We start from the raw sequence: 22,037 nt of genomic DNA on the forward strand, positions 1-22,037 counted from the left end.
GTTTAGTTCGTTTAAAAAGGTTATTGTCGGGACGTTTTCCCGAAGTTTTCTTATTATTGAAGATGGTGTGTTGTTATATCGCGCGACAGCAGCTTTCAACCATGCTGCGTATTATCAAAAGCAAACTGAGAGAAAACAGAGATAGCTCATTAAACTCACAAGGTTTAACCTTGGCATTATTGTTTTTGCTAAGTAGTGTTCGACTAACTCTTTATAACATTTTTCACATCCTGGCTTTAAAATGAAAATTAATATTCCATCCATAGTATGCTTTAAGAAACACCAGGAGGCGAAATGTTGAAAGTTAGCCTTGAGCATGTACATTATAGGAGCGTACTTGATTATAACAGGAACAATGAATCTTTAGATGTCAAATGTGGTCTCTTTCGTCTCTCTTCGCGCACTTGAAGAATCTAAGAACTTGAAATCAATATTTTTGGACTTAAATATATCTCATGTAGATTATAGACCCGAAAGTCAACAATTTCGGTTTTAATCAAACAAGACTAAGTAAAAATTTGTTTCGCGAATTTTCATCGAAATAACCTGTTTAATTAAGACGTCCTTTTATCGGTGGATCATTAATAACTTATGCCTTAGTTCTACCAGCTTTCTAGAATACACGAATTAAGTCCTCGATCTAAATTTAGAGAACCAACCTTTAAACGAACTTTATAATTAGAGCCAAATTGTACAAAAAATCCAGGCTTTACCTGCCCAGATAATATATTTAAATCCCAAGTTTAAGCTCCAATGATTTCTTTCTTTCTTTTTTTAATCTCTATGTAGATTTTAAGAAAAGAACGAGTTTTATCTCGTTGCGACGAATTAGAAGGTTTTATTACAAAATTTGAAACTTTCACTGTTACGTAAAGTTTATTTTGAAGAAGTCGAGCCATTTTAAGTCGAGTTCAAATAATATTTACATACAAAACGAAGGTCTGCCAGAGGTCAACTCAGTCATCCATCGCGTATGATCGAAAAACATTAAACAAGTGAACTCACGCATTTTATTGAAGGGACAGAGATTGTATTTTTGAATATAATTTTGGCTTTTGGTTACTCCAAAAACCATGTTCAAAATATTTTATTCGTTTGTAAACTTGTTGTTTCCAAAATATGCGTTACAAAATGACTTCACAAATGTACGAGCCTCTTCTAAATACGTGGGTTGCCTGATGCCAGTCCAGATATGCATTTAAATGAAATAGTTCATCATACTCAACTTCAGAGGAAGCCGAGAAGTGTGTGTGAATATTTCAATATGTCAGTAGAGATAATAAAAAGGTAATATATCGCCTCGGTAAATTTTGAAATATTACTCAGCCTATAACTAGGACATAACTGTAAGAGAATCTCACCTTGTCCTTGTGGTATAATGGAAGCCAAAACGGTGACAACCAAGCAATAGAATATAAAGAACATGTTCTTAGGAAACTTATGTCATTATTCCAGCGAACAGTGAATTGCACACCTCTGAGGGAAAAATCAGACAAACTGAGATAGCTGAACTTTAATTAATCTGCCTTCAAGTGGGCCACCTTCTGTGTTTATTTGTGAAGTTGTCAGTGGTTGTGACAACTGAATTAGCTTCTCTGGGATGCAGTTGGTTGATGAAACTCGATTATACTCAATGACATTCACCGCGATTAAATAATAAAAGGAAGTTGCCCTCTACTGCGTAAACTGCTGTTTATAGGCCCTGGGGCTTATGCAACTTTACAAGTGGTTGAGGCTTTATATCTGGGGTGATCTGGGGTACCCTATAAGCTCATCGAAACGAGCCATATTGTATTTTTTGGTTTTCCGGTAGATGGGCCTACAACTGAGAGTCTTATATGAGGCCTAGGCAGTTGACGGAATTAGCTGTTATAGATTGCTTAGTTAGCTTAATTATGTCTGCATGCATGAGTTCAACCTATGGGGCCAAGTCAGGCGGAGACCGTTTATCAAATGTTTACATGCTCTCCTTGTCCCGTCCACACTCCACCAAAACATAAAAGACGGTCGTTTTAACAGTTGAACTCCCACAAGTTCTAAAAATGACCCACAAGTTTACTTCTGGTTTAAAAGCGGAGGGGAGGGGGAGGGGGAAAAGAGGGGAGGGCGAGGGGAGGGGGAGGGGGAAGAGAGGAGGGAGGAGGATTCCAACAAGGATATTAATTATCTAAAGAACTGGCGCGTTACTAGCTACAGAATTTTGATTTTATTGGATGAAAAGCCCAGTCCAGGCTCCATTTCACTTCATATTTCAGTAAATTGAAATTTTTACTGGCAAAGCATTTATGATTTCTGCTGTAAATTGTCGCCATGCCAACTGTCTCGATTCACTTGCTTCACATTGTGTAAGTGAATAATTAGCCGCATCTACAAGGATGTATTTTTATATGGCAACCCACAACAATTTTTAGCGAGTGTTAGAGTGTGCTTCATTTATCTTCCGCTGAAGTTTATTTCAGAAAAGGAGACAGTTATAAAGAGTGACTTATAACGTTTTTCAAAATTCTGCGTGAATTATTTGAATATCTTCTGATTGCTCTGTCCAGTCAGAAAATGTGTTGGAAATCCTCCAACCATTTGCCTCGCTTTTTAAAGCCGCACTGAGGAATGTCTTGTTAAACAAGGCTATTCACTGTTTTCTATCACCTGAATATTAATGCATCATACAAATTTCGATTACCCCGCAGAGATCTGTACTCGTCAAAGACGAGTAAAACAACTCTCATGAACCAAGAATCAATTTATTGATTTAAACCAACTGTAGTTTACAATATGTTACTATAACGACTTTAATTAAGATTATGAGCAAGTATCGGACTGTCAACACCAAAAATTACGTACGGCTCCTTTTTAACTCACAAAGCTTTTCTTTCAAGGTTACATACTAGAAGCTAAGAACGGTTCCAAGATATTTAATTTCTCGTTGTTGTCAGGGATAAACTTTCTTTCTACATAACCACCTGCAATAATTAGAGCTCTCACAAAAAGGAAAACAACAACGAAAACAAAGAACTCTCAAGAACTATATAAGAATTAATTTATTGATTTTAGCAAACTGTAGTTTGCAACATGTTACCATAACTAAGATTATGAGGAAGTATCAGTTTGTCAACACTAAAAATTATGGCTCCTTTGAAAGTTCCTTTTTTTTTGATATGCATTTAGAGGCTAAGAACGTTTCCAAGATATTTAATTTCTCGTTGTTATCAGGGATAAACGTTGTTTCTATATGATGATTACAGGATTCTTCTGCATTTCAAGTGAAAACGTACGAGAACCTCCTGAAAATTATTCTAGAAGTTGAGAGAAATATAAGAAACTAACAAGTAAATAAAGTTTTGCGTAAACTTGAACGTGTCATCACCTTGACATATATAACCGCTCTTGTACCCTGAATGATGGAGTTAGAAACAGAACCGAAATGAATAAGTCTCATTTTTAAACTCTTTGGCCTTCACTCCACCCTTCCCCCGTATAAAAATCGGAAAAAATACCAAACACCGGCCACTTCTACATGTTGAACCCTTGGCAGTGTTTCATTTTCTCAGGATACCGTTAAAGGTGAAGCGGAACACTTTTCAATTGACTGGAAATCGTGAAACCAAAACCAAAATATTCACAAATGACGGACTCCGATGATAATATCCAGAGGACACACCACACGAATCGAAAAATGAAATAACGTTTTTGGGATATTTTGCAACTTACGCCAATGACACCAAAAATACGCGGGAAAATATAATCGGCCCGAATGGCGGAAAAACAAAGATTGTAAATCGATTTCTGTTTTGGGCTGACGAAAAAAACAAAACAAGACAAAACAAAGAGTTGGATGATGAAACATCGCTGTCAATTGAAAAGTAATAATAATAACAATAATTTATTATTTATATAGCGCATGGTCCATAGGAAGATGCTCCCAAGCGCTTTACAACGTGCAAGTAACCCACCATTCCACCCCGGGGAGGATATCCACCACACATTAATCTCGTTCATGGGAAATGAACGTCTTCTACCCCTAACCCTGCAGGAGACGGGACCTACGGTTTTATTAGTCCTTATCCGAAAAGACTAGAATATCTATCCATTTCTTGATAGAAAGGTAGCAAATTCTCCTCAGTTATTTTAAAGATCATGACCATTGGTCCGCCCGGGACTCGAACCCTCGACCTCCCGCAAAACACAATCCGGCGCTCTAACCAATTGAGCTAGTTAACCAAGAGGCAGTTCTGCATTCTTAGATATGTAATAACTGAAATACACAAGAATGTAAAGAACTGTCACCACGATAATTTCCTCATAAAATACGTACTAGTCCTAATTCCTTGCAAAATATCAATTGATTATATTTTCTAGCCAAAGTCTAATAATCTAGGAAGCTATATTTACATTAGGCTGGCATACAAGCATAACCAATTTGTGGCTAAAATGGCCCTAGCCATGATAAAAAAAAATTCCAATATAACAGAGCGGGATCCTTATGTATTTTTTTATAAACCTTATTTTGATCAGCCGCTCTTAACATGCCGTCCGGTGGAATATATTTTTATCAGAACACAAACAGTAACTTCTAGTTACGGGAACGACCACCAAACAGGTCTGTGAGCTGTCTTTTGCGGTCAGACTAGGAGCCCTTTTAGTCACAAAGTCTACTATAATCAAAAATAACATGTATAAGTGCAATACGGATGAGCGAGTCAATATTCGTTTACTTCATTAAATGAACATGGCTTTGAAAAAGCCCCACTTTAGAATTACACAATATTTTATTCGCGGTCTTACTTTAATCAGTCTTGTTTATTGCAACAAGACCGAATCAGAGATGAGGTTTATCAGTAAATCACGGCTTTCAAAGTCCTATGACACTAAAACAAGTCAAATAGGCACTAAACATCACGGAGCGTATTCAAATAAACACGGATGAGAACTCTGCACCTCCACCCTATTTTATGGCGGTTGTTTTGTCTTTTGTAAACCTGGCCCTTTGCATAGTTTGGGGTTCTCTTCTCTCAACTCCACTCTTCCACAGTTCTCTAGATCCTTCCCAGCTAGGGGGTACTAAAAGCTTTGAAACGTGAAACCAGTTTCAACTTTTTCTCAAACTGAATCAGCTAAGAACGCCAAGTGCTAATCTACTATGTACATCTGCAGTAATTTCTCTAAAATAGCTTCCCTCTGTCAAATGAGTGCTAGTGTTCTTTGGTATGTCATCCCTAAAGTTAAAGAAGCCCACTTTGCATTTATGTGCAACGGGTTCTTCCTTTGATTTCGAGACTGTATCATCAGATCAGTGAACGGCTTTGTCCATAGCTACAGAATTGTTTTTAATTGATAAGTTTGTCGAGCGTGAGATGTACTAAAACATATATCTCAAGCTCTAAACCTTGCTAAACAGATGGAAATTTTTAAAATGCTTGAAATAACTAAATCAGTGTTTGTGTCCTCTGACCTAGAGAGATGAACACAGAACATCTGCGCTGTATAAACACTCAAACACAACTTATGGTAAGAACAAAAATTACACCTTTTGCAGGAGTCAAATTCTTTACGTCGGAGAACATCCACGAATAAACCAACTCTTTCAAGCGCTGGTTATATAAACTCTGTTAAAAAAGCAACTAACTCAGTTTAGTATCACAGACTGCGTTGGTGAAGCTACACCTTAAAACTCTGACCAACAAAATCTTAAGAATGACCAAATGATTATTCAATCAGCCTTTAAAACAGAATTACCAACACGTGTCAACGAAGGTGCAGGCATGTTCACTTCACTGGATGAGTGTAATGGTTACAAAACCATGACCATCGCTATTATAACAACATTCATTTTGCTGATTTGTTCCATTGTTAAAAGATCCTCCTCCTCCCCCACTGGTAAACTCTGCATTAGCCCCGCCATTCCCCCCAGAATAACCTCCCCCGCCGCCAGCTCCATTGCTACGTAAACCACCGCCGCCTCCGAACCCACCCCAGTGATTTCCACCCCCTCCCCCCTGAAGATATCCTTTACCTCCTTTACCTCCTCCACCCTCAGGAGTCGTTGCATCTTCTCCATTACTGAAGAAACCACCACCACCACCGCCTACAATGATAAAAACGTGATGAATGGTTTCTTATAAAGACCATAAATCTCATCTATTTTTTATTATTAAATTAACCCTTCACACTCTAACATTAGTAAACATATTCTCCATTGAGTTGGTGATCGTTTTCTTTATTCTTGTAACCTTGATGTGTAAGTTTGTAATGACATTGCAAGGAGAAATTAGGGCCCAGTCATTATCTAACGCCTGAAAAGAGGGGGGGGGGGGGGTGAGGGAAAGAGGGCCGAAGGATTTTGGTTGTGTCATGATATAATTTCTTTGACCCTCCCACCTAAGGCTCAGTAACATTCTTATCATCCCCCCCCCATATATTCTGTTGACAAGGACTGTTCCCTCTCCTCTCTCCCTGAAAATCGTGTGATCTCCCAAAATCCTCCAGCCCTCACCCCCAGGTAATAAATAATGACTGGTTCCTCAAATGCTAGTCAGTCTAAGGAAGTTAAAAGTGTTGAAAGCGGTTGAACAACGACTCACAATATTTTTCAATTAGTTTAATTATTGATTTTTGGAATTTTCTTAAAAACACTATCGGATATTGAGAGTATTAAAAAAGGTTTATACGGACAAGTCAGTTTTAAAGTGTGTTCTACCGTCTTTTTGGTCCATCTGTTTAATCCAGATGGACCAAAACCCTAACCCTAACCAGGGCTCAGTAACATTCTTATTATCCCCCCCACCCCTCTTTTATACTCTGTTGACAAGGACTGTTCCCTCTCCGCTCTCCCTGCAAATCAAGTGATCTCCCAAAATCCTCCACCCTCCACCCCCAGGTAATAAATAATGACTGGTTCCTCAAATGCCAGTCAGTCTGCGAAACCAAACGGTTGGAAACGGTTGAAGAACGACTAAAATACTTTTCAATTAGTTTAATTATTGATTTTTGGAATTTTCTTCAATTTACTATTAGATATTGTGAGTAATAAAAAAAGGCGTTATATGGACAAGTCGAATTTAAAAGTGTTTTCTACCATCTTTTTAATCCTTCTGTTTAATCCAAACTCGCAATTAGCCAATGGGAAGCCTTTTTAACCGTTCGGATGTCATACTATGTAAGAGAAATTGAAATGAAGTTATGCTCATACATACTGACTGTTTGCTTTTCCTTCTTTCTCTATTCACCTGAATATTGACCACTGATATTTCCTCCATTTCCTTCTCTTCCTCCTGACTCCAGTGGCGAGTTGTATCCTGCATTCCCTGTTGTGTTTATGGACGCATCACATCCTGGATGTTGTTCTGTCATTTTTTTAATCCCTCCTCCACCTCCAGCTCTAATCAAAGGCGTGTTGCTTCCTCTCACCACAAATGTACCTCCACCACCTCCGGCAGTTTTTGGTTTGATATTCCCTCTTTTCCCTTTTTGACCAACAAGTATACTAATGATCTCATCTTTGGTAAAAATAAAGTTTCCAATCATCTTTGCCCCTCTTCCTCCGTTCTTGATGACACTGTCCTCGCCATACCCCTCTGAGGCTCCTATTGCTTCAATTCTGTATTGACCAGTGTGTGGAACTGTCCAGAGTTGAATACCGCTGGACACTGCAACTTGTCCGTCATGGTCCTGACCTGTGTAGTGACTACCAATTGAGTCTGGACCCTGAAGTCCACTCGCACCGAGGGTTGTAAACACAGCTGTAAATCCTGCGTAATATATACAATAATATCATACCCTCTCTTTTACTATTGCCAATATCGCCCCAAGGTGGGGCCAGGTTGACAGTACAAAGCTAAGGAAAAACACTTTGGGAAATAATTTTAATGGCAGTAAGATGTTGGACAGTTATCCGTCATAACATCTGTGTAAACGTCAGAGACAGAAATAAGATAGGAAAGCTTGACAGAAGGTAAACAAACTATGCGACCAGGCTATAAATGAATACTTATACAAGGAAAAAAACAAGCAGCGAGGGAGCTTTTCTCGATTTTCGTCCATCTTTTTCGCGCTCGTGAAAAATTATTTTCTTGCAATATTTCCCGCTGCGCAAATTGATTATTTTCATTCAAGAGAAGCTCGAGGGGAATTTTCTCACTTTCGTCCGCCATGTTTTTCTTTCCTTCTTTTCTTTTGCCATCAAACTATGCACCCTGATGGGAAGAGAATCCCATACTAATTGGCTTGTTCGTCTCCTTCTGTTTCTGCCTTCAGTATTGAAATTTTGGCTTGGTTACCGATCAAGATAAAAAACCGAAAATCTTCAGATTTTATCATAGAAAAATAGCTTAAGTTCATATGAGAAACATCGAGATTTCGATGGCAATATCCGAAATCCTTAGAGCTGGGCTTGTCTGCTCTCTTATGAAGACACTCTGAAATTGTTTTAGGGGAAAAACTGGTGAAATTTATCTCGCAAACTTAGCAAGCAAGGTTATTTGGGCTTAAGTTAAGAGACCCTAAGGCGAATATCATTGATCAAAACATACACAGATTGTACTCAGAGAAATTTTGGAAAGTTATCTTTCTTTGTAATTCTTTCTCACTGCTCTTGGTTCTTCAAATTAAAATGGGAAAGTACAGCGTTATCGTTTCCGTGATGACATGATAAAGTACAATCAGAGAGGATATTGTTGCAATCAAACTCATTGATTTTTTCGCTTGGATTTCTTCTCCCCCTAAACAATTTTTCGCTTTTGTTGTCTTTTCCGATGTACAATAAATCTAATAAATACTAATACATTCAGCACTTGCATAAAATAATGTATGATTTTCGGGTCCAAGCTGTTGTGTTTCTTACCAGGTCAGATCTTTGTGAGTAACCAGTCAGACACGATTCTCGATAGGCCTTTAATCATTTCCTAGAAATGGTATATAGTATAGAGTAATGAAGGGCCGCTTTTCTTCCCTGTACGCAGTATACTGATAATTTATTTTTTTTAATTCCTCATTTTCAAAGTGAATATTACCGCACAAAGCTGATTTTCTGCGTACAAGGGGTAAAAATTATCAGAAACGGGGGCCCGAAAGACGAGTTAAGAACTGTTCATGAACCATGAAGTAATGGCTGATATTTACAAACTCAACTACGTCATCGGTGTCCCAATCAATGGCACGTCCGCGACCGGAAAAGAAACTCAAAAATAAATCGAATGTCTCCCATGAAAAATATTGGTTTACATGGAATACGGGAGTGACCTGTTCCAGGGGCTGACTCTCACATCGATGTTTGAAGGTTGCGAACAACCCGCTAACCGACGCTAGCTGGATGGCAGTTAATTCATCTAATATTCGGGAAAAATGAACTAAAGTTAAAGTTATTATATAATTCATTATCGAAATAGAAATAGTTTAGTTCAGTTCAGTTCCTTGAATGACTAGTCTTGGATAGTCTTTACTTCTTTTCTCTCCGGGCTTGTGTGTTGTACGACTTTCTTCTGCGGATGTTGTTTTCGGACGATTGGTCCTCTTGTGCTTTGAACAACAGGTTTTATATTGACTCTCTGCAACGGCTGTTGGCAAAGTAGGTGGACTGGCAGATGTGGAGTGTCGCAAAGGTATTCTGGAGATGCACTGACAAAGAATACAGAAGACAGTGAACTTAAACATAGACCAAATGCAATGAAAGTAATATACTCGACGTAAGTGAACTGAGTAGTTTCCTCTATCTGATCAATCAAAATGTCTGCCTTCTGCAAAGTGCCACTGAGCTGGCTATCATAAAGTTGGAACAACTCGTCGAAGTTGTCGATCACTGTATGATTAATCTTGATAGGTGGTGGATGGTCAATGACTTATGATGTAACTCCAATGTAGGAAAATCATCTGAGTTGGGATCCCACTGAAGATATGAAAGTGTGTCCGTTGAAAATAAAGGTAATGATACCATTAGTCTTTGGGGACAAGTGCCCAAACTAGTCTCCATTCCAATGAAGCTAACGTTGCAAGGGAAGTTATAGATGGCCAACGGAGAAATGTTAAGTTGCTCGCCATTGCTTAAAGCCAAAGTTCCAGAAGTGGTGGAGAGAAAATATCTGCCTCCAAGATGAGCCAATGGGTGGATGTGGTCGCACTTCGAAGTAGGTTGATGGTTTCGCGGGAAAGAAAGTTTCAGGTCTGGATTCCACGCAAAACCTAACCATTCAGTGCAAGCTAGAACTGCCTTTAATACATTCTTAGGGCATAAGAAACCTACTTCACTTTTAAAACACCTACCTAATCCGTCTAAAGAGACTACCTGCCTTGAATTTGGACAATTAATTAAAGCAAGGTTTGTGTGTTGGACAGGCCCTGAAAAGCATTTACCTGAAACATTAAATTTGAGTGGAGTCAAATGTCGTACCACACAGAAACTATTTTTATCTGTAATCTCTGGTGCTAACAGTAAAATATCGACAGTCAAATCCTGACCGCTGTGTTCGACATCGACCATTGGGCTAGCCAGAACAGACAAACCTTGTTCCAATGCTGTTATAGTCAGATTTTTTCTGGTCTTGCCGCTCTCATAAATAAGATCTTCTTCGGAGTCAGAACTTTGGCTACCGGTACAAGAAGAAACTAGAGAACATTCACTAGGCGTAGGAATTCCACTTAACGGCCGTGATTTAGTGTCGGCCCTCGGCGATCTATTAGCTGATTTAAAAAGTGAACAAAAGAATGGTACTCTCGATTGCTGAACGGGTGGAGGAGGGGCTGGCCACTCATTCGAACCCAAACTTACAGCTAAATTCTCCTGGCGAACGGCTTCTTCAGTCAGGGCTCGCGCACGCTGCCTAGTAATCAGAATGAATATTTAAGAGATACTACATGAGCCAAATTTCCCAACAAGAAAAAAGGAAAACAACGCAGCCAAAAAAAAAAAGGCTACTAACAAAGGGAAAATGCTAGCTTTGAAATTGACCAATAACAGCGATAATCAAATCAGAAGCTAACTGACCTATACACTAAATAAACTGTTACATTCTACGCTGGCTTGATCATTATAAAAGAACTCGGCTATCACTCAGATTTAGAAAGTCAAATTAGCTTGCAACGGAAAAGCATGCTGATAAAAGCGAAGTTCCGCTCACAATTGTAGGAATTCCAAAAGCGTACTTTACCAACTTGTAGATAACGAGTGCTCCACAGGTTTTGTTGAAGACGGGTCCTCCACCAAATTTGTTGTGGGCTTTTACCACTCGCTCAGCGAATGAACAAGAGGTACCAAGACTCTATACTTTTCTTCTTTTATTCTCTTCTCTTCTATTGTTGCTACTACCTTCTACTACCACAGCTATTTCTCCTCTAACTTCAGCGAGGAGTGCCCTCTCATTTAATGCAAAAATCATACACATGTTTGGGTTAGCTGACCGTAGGAATTTCCAAAACAGGATATCAGTGTGGGTAAAACACTGATATCCTGAAAAAACGCGAAAACCAGTCACAGCAAATTATCCAAAAAATATAGAAAGATTTAAGCTTAAATCTCGTTTAACGTTTAAAGCGACATATCAATGACTGCAACCATCGTTTGGTATACAAACCTCGCAAACTTTAGAACACGTTCTCTAGCGATACCTGCGAATGTATTCAGTATAATTTCTGGTAAGATTTTCGCGGACAATCTGATCGATTCTTACGTTGTGTGCCGAGACTGAAACTTTTCACCTAAAGCAAATCTCTGTCGCACGGTCCAAACAAACATAGCGAGCAACTGGGCTAGTAGTATATGTCCGTGTTAAAACACACGAAAGGACTCTAAAAGCACATTTCACTCTGATTGGGCAGAAAAACACAAAGATTTTCTGGCACCAATCAGATGGCAGAACGACTGCGACCGTTTGGAACTAGTCTTGTAAGACAATGTCCCCAGGGGCTCTTCATGCCCTAACTTGAAATCCACTCAGCCCATGGGTCTCCGAGCATGATGCTTACGTTGATGCGAAACAATTTCATTTAGCCTCGTTTTCAACTCGCAATTCCACGCTAAATACCTCGCTTCGTTAATCAGTCAGAATGCGAGATTGTATTCAGTGATGCGATTCTACAGGAAAACTCATTACCTGTCTTGGGAATTCCACGTTAAATTGCCCACGAAAACCGATATGTCACGAATCGCGAAGCGGTATCGGTTTTCAAGTGTAATTTCACGCGGAATTCGCCAGACAGGTAATGAATTTTCCTTGAATCGCACAATTGAATGAAAATAAGCAAAAAAAAAAAAAAAAAAGCACCAACATTGTTTGTTTTTAACCTGTGAGCGAAAGAACAGATGCGAAACAATACCTCCTCGTTTTCAATTCGCAATTCCACGCTCGATTCCTCGCTTCGTTAACTATTGAGAATGAGAGATTTTATTCAGTTATGCGATTCACTAGAGAATCACATAACTGAATAAAATCTCCTGTTTTGAATGGTTAACGAAGCGAGGAATTGAGCGTGGAATTGCGAGTTGAAAACGAGGAGATATTGTTTCGCATCTCTTCCTTCGCTCTCAGGTTAAAAACAAACAATGTTGGTGCTTTTTTTTTTTTTTTGCTTATTTTCATTCAATTGTGCGATTCATTACCTGTCTGGCGAATTCCGCATGAAATTACACTTGAAAACCGATACCGCTTCGCGGTTCGTGACATATCGGTTTTCGTGGGCAATTTAACGTGGAATTCACGAGACAGGTAATGAGTTTTCCAATAATATTAGTCGGTATAACACTAAAAAGAACATCATGTACGTGTGACCTTTTTAAGTCCCTCAGATGATAACAATATAAGACGGAGTATAACTATGCTACACCTACACACCTGTGCGGTTATTTACATTTCCATAACATCCATCTTTGCACATGCAGTTGTAGGATCCCAGGGTATTGTGGCATTCAGTATTCACATCACAGCGGTGTATTTCATCAGCACACTCATCTATGTCTAGAACAAGAAAACGAAGAGCATGTAAATCAGTTCTTTTATTTCTGCTTTTGATAAAAGTAACCACAGAAAATGTGCAGTTAGTTCCATTTCCTTGAAATCCATCTTTACTTGTAGAGTTGAAAGATCCCTGGGTATTGTTACACTCAGCATTCATATTACAGTCGTGTGTTCCATTAGTACATTCATATCTGTATCTAGAACATGGAAAGGAATGTCATATAAATGAAACCTCTGTTAAGCCTCCTCATATATGTACAATGAAGATGAAAGACGAAGTATGAAATGTTTTAACTAGTTACCTGTACAGTGAGTTCCATTTCCATGAAATCCATCTTTACACGTGCAGTTGTAAGATCCCAGAGTATTGTTACACTCAGCATTCACATCACAGTTGTGCATTCTGTTAGCACATTCGTCTATGTCTAAAACGACAAAGTTCATATCACAATTTCTAAAATACTCCGTCTTACATTTTTATTATCTGATATATATTATTATTATCATTAAAATGACTTTGAAATAATCTTGTCGTAAATATTTTTCCCATATAGTAAACTGATGCCACGTTTCCTGTTGCCAGATAAGAATACTTACCAGTACAGTTTGTCCCATTTCCACGATATCCATGCTTACACCTGCATGTATACGATCCATTCGTGTTGTTGCATGTCGTGTTGCCCTCACAGCTATGCTTCCCCGTGTTCCTCGTACACTCGTCTATATCTGAAGACCAAAGAAATTATGGATATCATCGTAATGTAGTTCCTTAGAGAAAGTGGTGTCATGCCCTGCGTAATCTCTTGCTTACTTACGCCTAAATCTTTAGTATAAAAGTTCGTTGGTGTAGTCCTTGACAAAAGACGTAAGAATGGCTGGAGAGGCCAAGAAGCTAAGGAAGGCGAGATAAAACAACTGAACTAAGCCAAAGTTACGAATCCAGCTTCGAAAATAAGTAGTTTGTCATACATTCGTCGCATTACTGACTAACAGAATTCCTTACCTTCATCACAATCATGACCTTCAAATCCAGATCTAGGAACGCACAAACACTGATAATCTCTGTCTGTAAACCCAAATTGCTTTTAATAAGAACCTGTTTAATTTTGGCAGGCTAAATTTGTTGTTATTCATTTTTGCACGTTCTTCAGGCAAATTTCAGCCCATGAAGTATAAAATTCATTTGTTCTTGTTAGCAATTCATTCTGATTCACTGACGAAGCGAGGAATTGAGCGTGGAATTACGAGTTGAAAACGAGGCCAAATGATATTGTTTCGCATCTCCTGTTTCTCTCTTACGGTAAAAACAAACAATGTTATTGCTGTTTTTTTTTCTATTTCATTCCATTATGCTATTCAAGGAAAACTCATTAACTTTCTCGTGAATTCCGCGTGAAATTGCACCTGAAAACCGATACCGCTTTGGGGTTCGTGGGATATCGGTTGTCGTGTGCAATTTAGCGGAATTTACGAGACAGTTAATGCGTTTTCCTATGATATTAGTTGGTGTCTATAACACGAAAAAGAATATCATGTAGATGAGACCTTTTTAAGTCCCCTCAGATAATAAAAATATAAAAAAGTCACCTGTGCAGATCGTTCCATTTCCTTGAAATCCATCTTTGCACGAGCAGTTGTAAGATCCAAAGGTATTGTTACATTCAGCATTCATATCACAGTCGTGTGTTCCATCAATACACTCGTCGGTATCTTGAAAACGAAAAAGAATAACATGTAAAAGAGAAACACTTTTGAAGCCCTCTCAGGTAATAAATGTGAAGGTCCATGCTGGATCATGTTCGTTAAAAAGTCCATGCTGGATCATGGACTTTTTAACGAACCGTAAGCAAAGGATAAAACTGAGTCGCGATTACTTCTCGGAGTGGGAAGCTGTTCCTACAGGGGTGCCACAGGGGACGAAATTGGGCCCCTGGCTGTTCCTTATCATGATAAATAATCTTTCCGTAGCAGACACAACTATTTGGAAATACGTTGATGACACCACTCTTGCCGAATCAGTATTGAAGAATGAGTCTAGCTACATGCAATTACGTGTAAATGAACTTGTAAGACAGTCAGAAGTTGATGGTTTCCAATTCAATGAGTCTAAATGTAAAGAACTGAGAATATCATTCTCCAGATCAGGTAGTCTGTTTGATCAGATTACTATCAATGACAAGCAAATCGAAGTTGTTTCATCTGCAAGGTTGTTAGGAGTGATAGTCTCGGACAACCTCAGGTGGAACGCACATGTAGAATCTATATGCAAAAAGGCGGCGAAGCGTCTGTACTTCCTAAAACAGCTAAAGCGGGCTAAAGTTCCATCTGAGGATACGCTACTTTTCTATACGACATGTATACGCCCTGTATTAGAATATGCGTGCCCAGTTTTTCATCATTCTTTGCCGCAATATCTGTCCAATGAAATGGAAAGGCTGCAAAAACGCGCGTTGCGGATGATTCAACCTGACTTATCCTACGCTGAGGCTCTAGTAGCTCTTGAGGTTGCGTCTCTGTACGAGAGGAGGGAGATATTGTGTGATGCTCAATTTGATCAGATTGTAAGGGACGAAAACCACAAGCTCCATGATCTACTGCCTCCACGCAACGAGTCCACCTATCGCACCCGCAGCCAGAGATACTTCAAGCTACCGATTTGTAAGACAAATAGGTTCAAAAACACATTTATCATGGCGAACAGTTTTAATTATTAGTAGCTATCTTAATTATTTGTATTTTAGTTTTTAATACTTCTCTTATTGTATTTTATTGTAGATTACACCTTGTAGCTTTTATTGTAGTTATCTTAGAGTAAGAGATAATTTATTTCCATTGTAAAGTAAGTCGTATTTCAGCCGGCCCGGGGGCTGCAATGATTTTACTCCCCTAATAAAGCTATCTAAAGCTATAAAGCTATCGAAGGACACAGTTTCAATATACTACAACTGTAACAAGTTTTGCCCCTTTTTTGTCAGTGAGCCCTGGAACCCACTCGGTCAGTTTAGTTTCTCAGGCCCGTTCGGTTCAGAGCTCGTGTGTTGCGTCTTTAGTTCCGGCAGAGTTTACTTTACTACCTCATTATTTGTCAGTTTATCACTCATCGCAGCACCATCCGTGTAAGTTTTTATCTTTCTGTTATCTTATTGTTTTCCGTTATCGTATTTTCTGTCTTCTATTTCCATTTCATCGTTTTTTGTATTTTATTTCCATGAAGTTTCACCATTCGACACCGAAGATAAATAAACACATTGATTTGCGTAGTCTTCGTGTTTGGTTGAACACTGCGCTGAGAACGCGACAACAACTACTAACCTGTACAGTGTGTTCCATTTCCATTAAATCCATCTTTACACGTGCAGTTGTAAGATCCCAGGTTATTGTTGCATTCAGCATTTACATCACAGTCGTGATTTCCGTGAGTACATTCGTCGGTATCTGAATCGACAGACAAGAATCAATATTATATGATACCTTATTTATATGTCAAATCTTACTTACACTTGAGTAGGAAAAAATTTGCCACATGGGAACCACCACCTTCTCCACCCAGCTTTACCTGCGAATGAGGAAATTTTTTGAACCTGCATCTCCTGGATTGCTTCACCAACAATTGCACCACTTCTGCTCATTTGTACCAATGGACACCTCTCCCCTCCTCTCTCAGCGAATAAATGTAACTCAGTTTAAAAAGTCAGTTGACTGCTCTCTCAAAAAGCCAACGTAACACCATAAGCCATGATGATATTGTAGGAACTTGATCTAAGTCAATGGCGATATACCTGAACACGATTGTCCATTGCCAGTGCTTCCCTCCTTGCAAGTACAGAAATAGGAACCCACGGTGTTGGTACAATATGCATTGACGTCACAAATATTGTTTCCACTGATGCATTCATCATGATCTAGTTGTTGAGTGAAACAGAAAAAAATCTCATATACATTTACTTTAGTAGAGAAATAATCTTATCTTGTACGGCTAAATTGACAATCACTGCTATATAACATAACAGGATTCTATTGTTTCTAAACAAAATACACAATGCTTACCTTAAAAGTTAAATAAAAATATAGCTTGGTCAACGTTTGTCTTTTTGTGCGTATTTTTGCTATTTTTGGTATTTTTTCGGGTACAGAGCCAAAACTGCGTAATGCTTTGTTTTAAGGGATGGTGCGATTTTATATTTCGAAGCAACCAATTGCAAGGACAAGAATAGACAATTCAGTTATACTTTACCTTCCAAATACATATCACAGTAAACCAGAACTGCCTTCCCAGTGCCAGATGGATCCAGCCAGTATTTGTTGCTTGCAATGGCTTTCCCTTCGCTTGCTTTTATTTCCTGGCATGAACGTGCCGGTAACTCAGGAATCGAACCCAAGGGAGCTGGTATGGGTAAAAGTTTCAAACATGTTGTACAAATGGTGCACAAGTCAAAAAGGGAGAGTTAAAAGCAGGAGATAACTAGAGTGCGACCCATTTATTTGAATTTCTTCACTTAAATTTCTCCAGTTGATCGTATTCAATCAAACGCTTTGTGAAGCACCCTTCTCTTGAGAGGCGGGGTCTCCTCACTTTTTTGCGCTCGTTTTAGAGGTTTCAGTTGTTTTTGTTTTCATCTTCCCTGACGCTGAGCTTCCTGTGACATTTTAAATAAATAAATCTATTAATAATTGTTGGAAATACTTTACTTATGCATCAAAGCTGTTTTGCGTAAGAAGTTAACCAAAAGTTAAACTACGAAGAAAAGGCAAAGAAGTAAAATATTTCATCATTATGATTAAGAGATGATACCGAAATTAATATCGCTGAGCGCGGGAGATTAGAGGAAGCGGACTGTTGGCAGAGTCGAGAATATGTAAAAAGTATTGATAATTATTATTCAATGTTCTTGGCCGAGTACTCACCTCTTCCGTTTAAGCGGCGAATATAAAACCATGCTGGGTCTGAGTGGAAATTCTCAGGTCTTGCTTCCTTTGTGCGGTTGTTTAATTCACAGATCTGTTCTTTTCTGTTGAAATTATAGCTTTGGCAAGTAATTTCCCTTTCACATAAAATATCACAGATATGAGGAGCTGCCACCGCTATTCTCTTGAAAACGAAACCTCTGAGAGCCATGCCACGAATGTTAATTTCTGTCCTGCATTGATCCTCAGCGATCACAAGGTTGGTGAACGAAACACAGACAAGAAAATAGCGAAATATCCACCGCATTTTTCCTGAAAAACGAAAATTATTGGTTGATCTGGATATTACGACATCAATAAACGAACTTTTATACTAAGACTGACTAAGAAGAATGGATATTTAGAGCAACAGGATCTCCCCCTGCCTACCCTTCTGTAATCCTCTTTTTAAAAGACATAACTAAAAAAAACAAACAAACAAACGAAAAATAAATTTTCAATCAGCCTTCAAGATAAATTATGAAGAAAATTATCTCATTTTACTGGCAGTTCTGTGTCAGTGAAAAGAAATTTACATTCGAAATTTGTGAAATGGGGCGCAGGGAAAAGCACCGTGATAGGATATGAACAGAGTTTTGAGAAATTATGAGCTAGAATTTGGCAAATTTATGCTGCTTTTAAAGGTCTGGAAAGTCAAACTTATGGCCAACTTGATTTGGGAAATGTTAAAAACGTAAGAATTAATCATAAAAAGAAAACTTGTGGAGTTGGCGGCTGTGCACTGAGTCTGTTTTTAACCCTTTCAGGTTTTTGCGTTGTTTTAAAGGCCCACAGTTTCAAAGGCATCCTTCTTCTTTGGTTTGCAATGGCATTACTTCAAGACAGAGAATTAGTATTGAGTAAGATCACTAGGCGTTTAATTAATTTATTCCCATAAATGATTTAACCTACCTTAAAACAGAACAACAGAGTTTTGTAAAAAGTTTGGAATTGGCAAAAAGTCCTTAGCATGTAACGGCTTCCAGTTTTCCTCTTAAAAGGTTTTATCGATCCCTAGGACGCCGAATTTGTCGAGGCGGTATATTACGTTGATGGGTGTACTCCTTTCAGTGTTTCTGGCGTAGTAGTCTGGTAAACAGAGTGTGAGGGTGTTACCTATGAAGGGGTCTAACTCGCTAGTCTTCTCTAGTCGGTGTTTGGACGTAATCTAAACATCTTTAAGGCGAAACAACGTTTAAGTAGTCAGCTTTCATATTTTAAACATTGTTTGGACAACGGCTTTTGTGAAAGCTGAAATAATCTGCTCAAAGGATATCGTGGGCTTCTGTATGTGCTAAATTGAGGACATGTTTTTCTTAAATAAACATGTTTCCAGCTGTTTGATTGATAACCTCAAGCGTTTTTCTTAATCAGACATCTTTCGTAATAATAACTATCTACAAGATTGCCTTTTGTTATGAAAATTTTTTTTGTGGAGCGAACAAAGCTAATTAATGCCCCCTGCGACCCATATTCGTTTTTCAAAAACTAATGCATCCAACTTAACAAAGACTAGAGAATTGAATAGCGTGGAAGATAATCATCCCTACATGGTGTTTTTTTGCAAAGTGAATTCAATCCTACTGTCAGGGCTCAATTGAAGATCACGTTGGTATATAATCCTTACTTAGTAGATAGAAAACAAACTATTCATGCGGGAAATTATACATGATCGTTTGTAATAACTGGCATGTGATCTCTTCAGTGGTGCCAAATTAAAACTACTGAACGCATGAGACTTGCTGCCATCACCCTCAGGCAAATGTCCATTGGTCCGTTTTAAACAAAGGATAAAATATATTTTGGAGTAGTTGCATTTTTTGTTCTGTTGTGTTTTCTTTTGTCTTTCTTGTGGTAAAATCAGTTTTTCACTTTGAGCAAAGACATAAAAAGCCAGAGCTATGCCTTGTCATACGTATCTTAACAAAAAAAATCGACACGAGTTTAACAAAACTGGTAGTGTTAGTAATTATTCACTAGATAAAACGAAACTTCGTCCGAGAGTTACTCTTCAACAAGTTACCTGATAGGGCATCATTTTGAAATTTCTGTGTAATTTCCCTACAGGGCGATAGATTTTACTAAATTTTAGGTAAACTGACGTTTCCTTAAGAGCCATATTGCATTTGCGTTTTTCTGACATTGTTGACATCGTGATGTCAGTGCTGAGCCGACAGGGAAGAACACTTGAAAACTAAAACCCGCTGAGAGGTTACAAACGAAACAGATAGGCCTACTTTTAAAAATTATCTAAAAAGGAAGGTTTAAATTTATTCGCATCGCATCTGTACAATACGTTTTCGTCTTTCTAATTGAGTTTTTGTCATTTACACCTTTTTTGCGTCGATTATAGAGGGTCTCAACGATTGTTGTTACACTCAGCATTCACATCTCAACGTTTTTGCCAATTCATTATTACGGCTAACGCTTTCTTTCTCTCTGCTTCAGTTAACAGAAATATTAAAAATTGATTTTAATCATTTTGAAAATTTATAATCCATTTCATTGTTCTAAAACAGGTTAACTCGCTCGCTTTTACCACAGATCAAAGTCAAGCAACAAAGGTAATTCCAGATCGTCCCTGCTGTTGGGTCGATATGGAGTATTTTCTGTTTTCCCACATTAGCCACAAGATAAGACACATAACAATATAAACTCTGACGCTTCCAAAATTACTTCTTTTAGGACTTCCGGTTAAAATTTGTAAATTTTCACGACTAACGGTTTAACACTATAAGCATACCTGGTGGAGTAAGGTGATCTGTCGTTTCTTGAACTGATTTGACGTGGCCCTCTGCCAATTTTTGAGGATCTCTTTTTAAGCGTAGTCCACCTACAGCCCGCTTAACTTGAAAATGTGTCTATGATGAGCTTCCTGCTGATAATCAGCCACTCTGTGTTTGACACCCTAAGGGGTCGTCTGTTCGTCTGTAGTTTTGTTGGAGTCAATTACGTTTTCTGTTGAGACTATAGAGGATGAAAAAAGCCGAGCTAGCATATAATCATCCATTCCTGGCTTCGTATCGCGTCATAATAAACTGTTCTTAATTTCTCTAGGGTTCATGAATCTTAAGGGTGTTTTGACAGAGTATGTTTTAAATATCATGATTCTAGATCTTGTCTTGTAATTATTAATTGACAGTTAATCATCGTAGACCGTTGTCTTCGAGAAGCCTCCTTCGGAGAAAGTCAACAGTACTAAAAGACTAAATTGGATCTAGCAAGAATTTTCATTTAAAGTGCTTTTAAACTTATTTAAGTGCTAAAAAATAGGAATGGAAATGTCATATTACTATAAGCAAAGAAAATATTTCTTAAATTTTAATTGGACACATTTAACACCTCTTTCTTTAAGGTGACCTCAAGGGTAAACAACTTCTTCCGCACTGAATTTATAATCAATTGACTCGTGTGAATATCACCTAGCTTCTTTGGGGGCGGTACTTGCGTACGCCCTTTCTTCTTCGAATTTTCTGTTTATTATGTTGTTATGTAACAGCCTTCTAAAGCTATTTTCTCTTGGTAATTTGAATATATCAACAAAGTTGAAATGGTAAATTGGCCACTGTTGCGATTATAAAAGCTGACGTTTCGAGCGTTAGCCATTCGTCGGAGCGAGTAGAGGAATTGTGGGTTGTGTGTCCTTTTAAAGGCAGCAAATTGAGCTACGTTATGGGGGAACATGGCAACGAGAAAAACACGAATAAATTAGTAGAATGAAAAGCGTTCCTTAATACCTGTGGGATTTAGACTGCCGGATTGAAAGATGAGCTTTTGTTCAAGAGTTTTACGGCTTTCCGTGCTACCTAAGTGCAAGGAAAGACCGCAGATTGCCATATTCAAATTATTTCGTTACCCCTACCGACGCAGCCCCAAACAGTTTCTTTAGAAACTATCAGCCTTTATTTTCTCTTGGGATAGCTTTCCAAGTATGATTCTAATTCTGCCAATAAGCTAATTATAATATGTTTTGGGTGATCTTAACCGCAAAAATATGAAGTTTTAGATAGGAAGTCATTTTGTAAAGCGTAAACAACTTGAAGACGCATACTTAGTATGCAGGAACTGTTGCATTAAGGTGTATATACGGCCAAGAGGGTTATTCTAGTTTTCGTATGTATTTAAAGATGAAACAATTTTTAATGTGATAGAAAA

At 38.3% G+C, this 22,037-nt stretch overlaps 1 protein-coding gene across 4 annotated transcripts; it reads right to left on the reverse strand.

Moving 5' to 3' along the window:
* Positions 1-2,725: 2,725 nt before the first annotated feature.
* LOC148721210 (uncharacterized) lies at positions 2,726-20,782 on the reverse strand. 4 transcript variants are annotated; one of them, XM_088734749.1, is made up of 13 exons: positions 20,626-20,771; positions 18,795-18,971; positions 17,844-18,155; positions 17,173-17,322; positions 16,718-16,840; positions 16,251-16,373; positions 14,526-14,648; positions 13,536-13,664; positions 13,241-13,363; positions 12,816-12,938; positions 7,224-7,745; positions 5,525-6,082; positions 2,726-3,391 (listed from the first exon to the last, which is right to left on the reverse strand). In XM_088734749.1, exons 3-12 carry the CDS (start codon positions 18,148-18,150, stop codon positions 5,769-5,771), a joined length of 2,037 nt encoding a protein of 678 aa, XP_088590875.1. In that variant the 5' UTR covers positions 18,151-18,155; positions 18,795-18,971; positions 20,626-20,771; the 3' UTR covers positions 2,726-3,391; positions 5,525-5,768. The 4 variants fall into 4 exon arrangements, with proteins under 4 accessions (XP_088590875.1, XP_088590877.1, XP_088590874.1 ...); XM_088734751.1 differs by lacking the exon at positions 18,795-18,971 and having other exon boundaries at positions 20,626-20,782; XM_088734748.1 differs by lacking the exon at positions 20,626-20,771 and having other exon boundaries at positions 18,795-19,073.
* Positions 20,783-22,037: the final 1,255 nt, after the last annotated feature.

Source organism: Stylophora pistillata, chromosome 10 (genome assembly GCF_964205215.1).
Source record: "Stylophora pistillata chromosome 10, jaStyPist1.2, whole genome shotgun sequence".
NCBI lineage: Eukaryota > Metazoa > Cnidaria > Anthozoa > Scleractinia > Pocilloporidae > Stylophora > Stylophora pistillata.

Bases quoted from the DNA above. Each gene is read 5' to 3' on its own strand.
- LOC148721210 (XM_088734751.1), bottom strand. From the start codon at position 18,150: ATGCGGTGGATATTTCGCTATTTTCTTGTCTGTGTTTCGTTCACCAAC. The intron at 17,323-17,843 runs GTGAGTACTCGG...TACCCATACCAG, and splicing joins TCGCCGCTTAAACGGAAGAG to CTCCCTTGGGTTCGATTCCT. The intron at 6,083-7,223 runs GTGAATAGAGAA...TTATCATTGTAG, and splicing joins TATCAGTGGTCAATATTCAG to GCGGTGGTGGTGGTGGTTTC.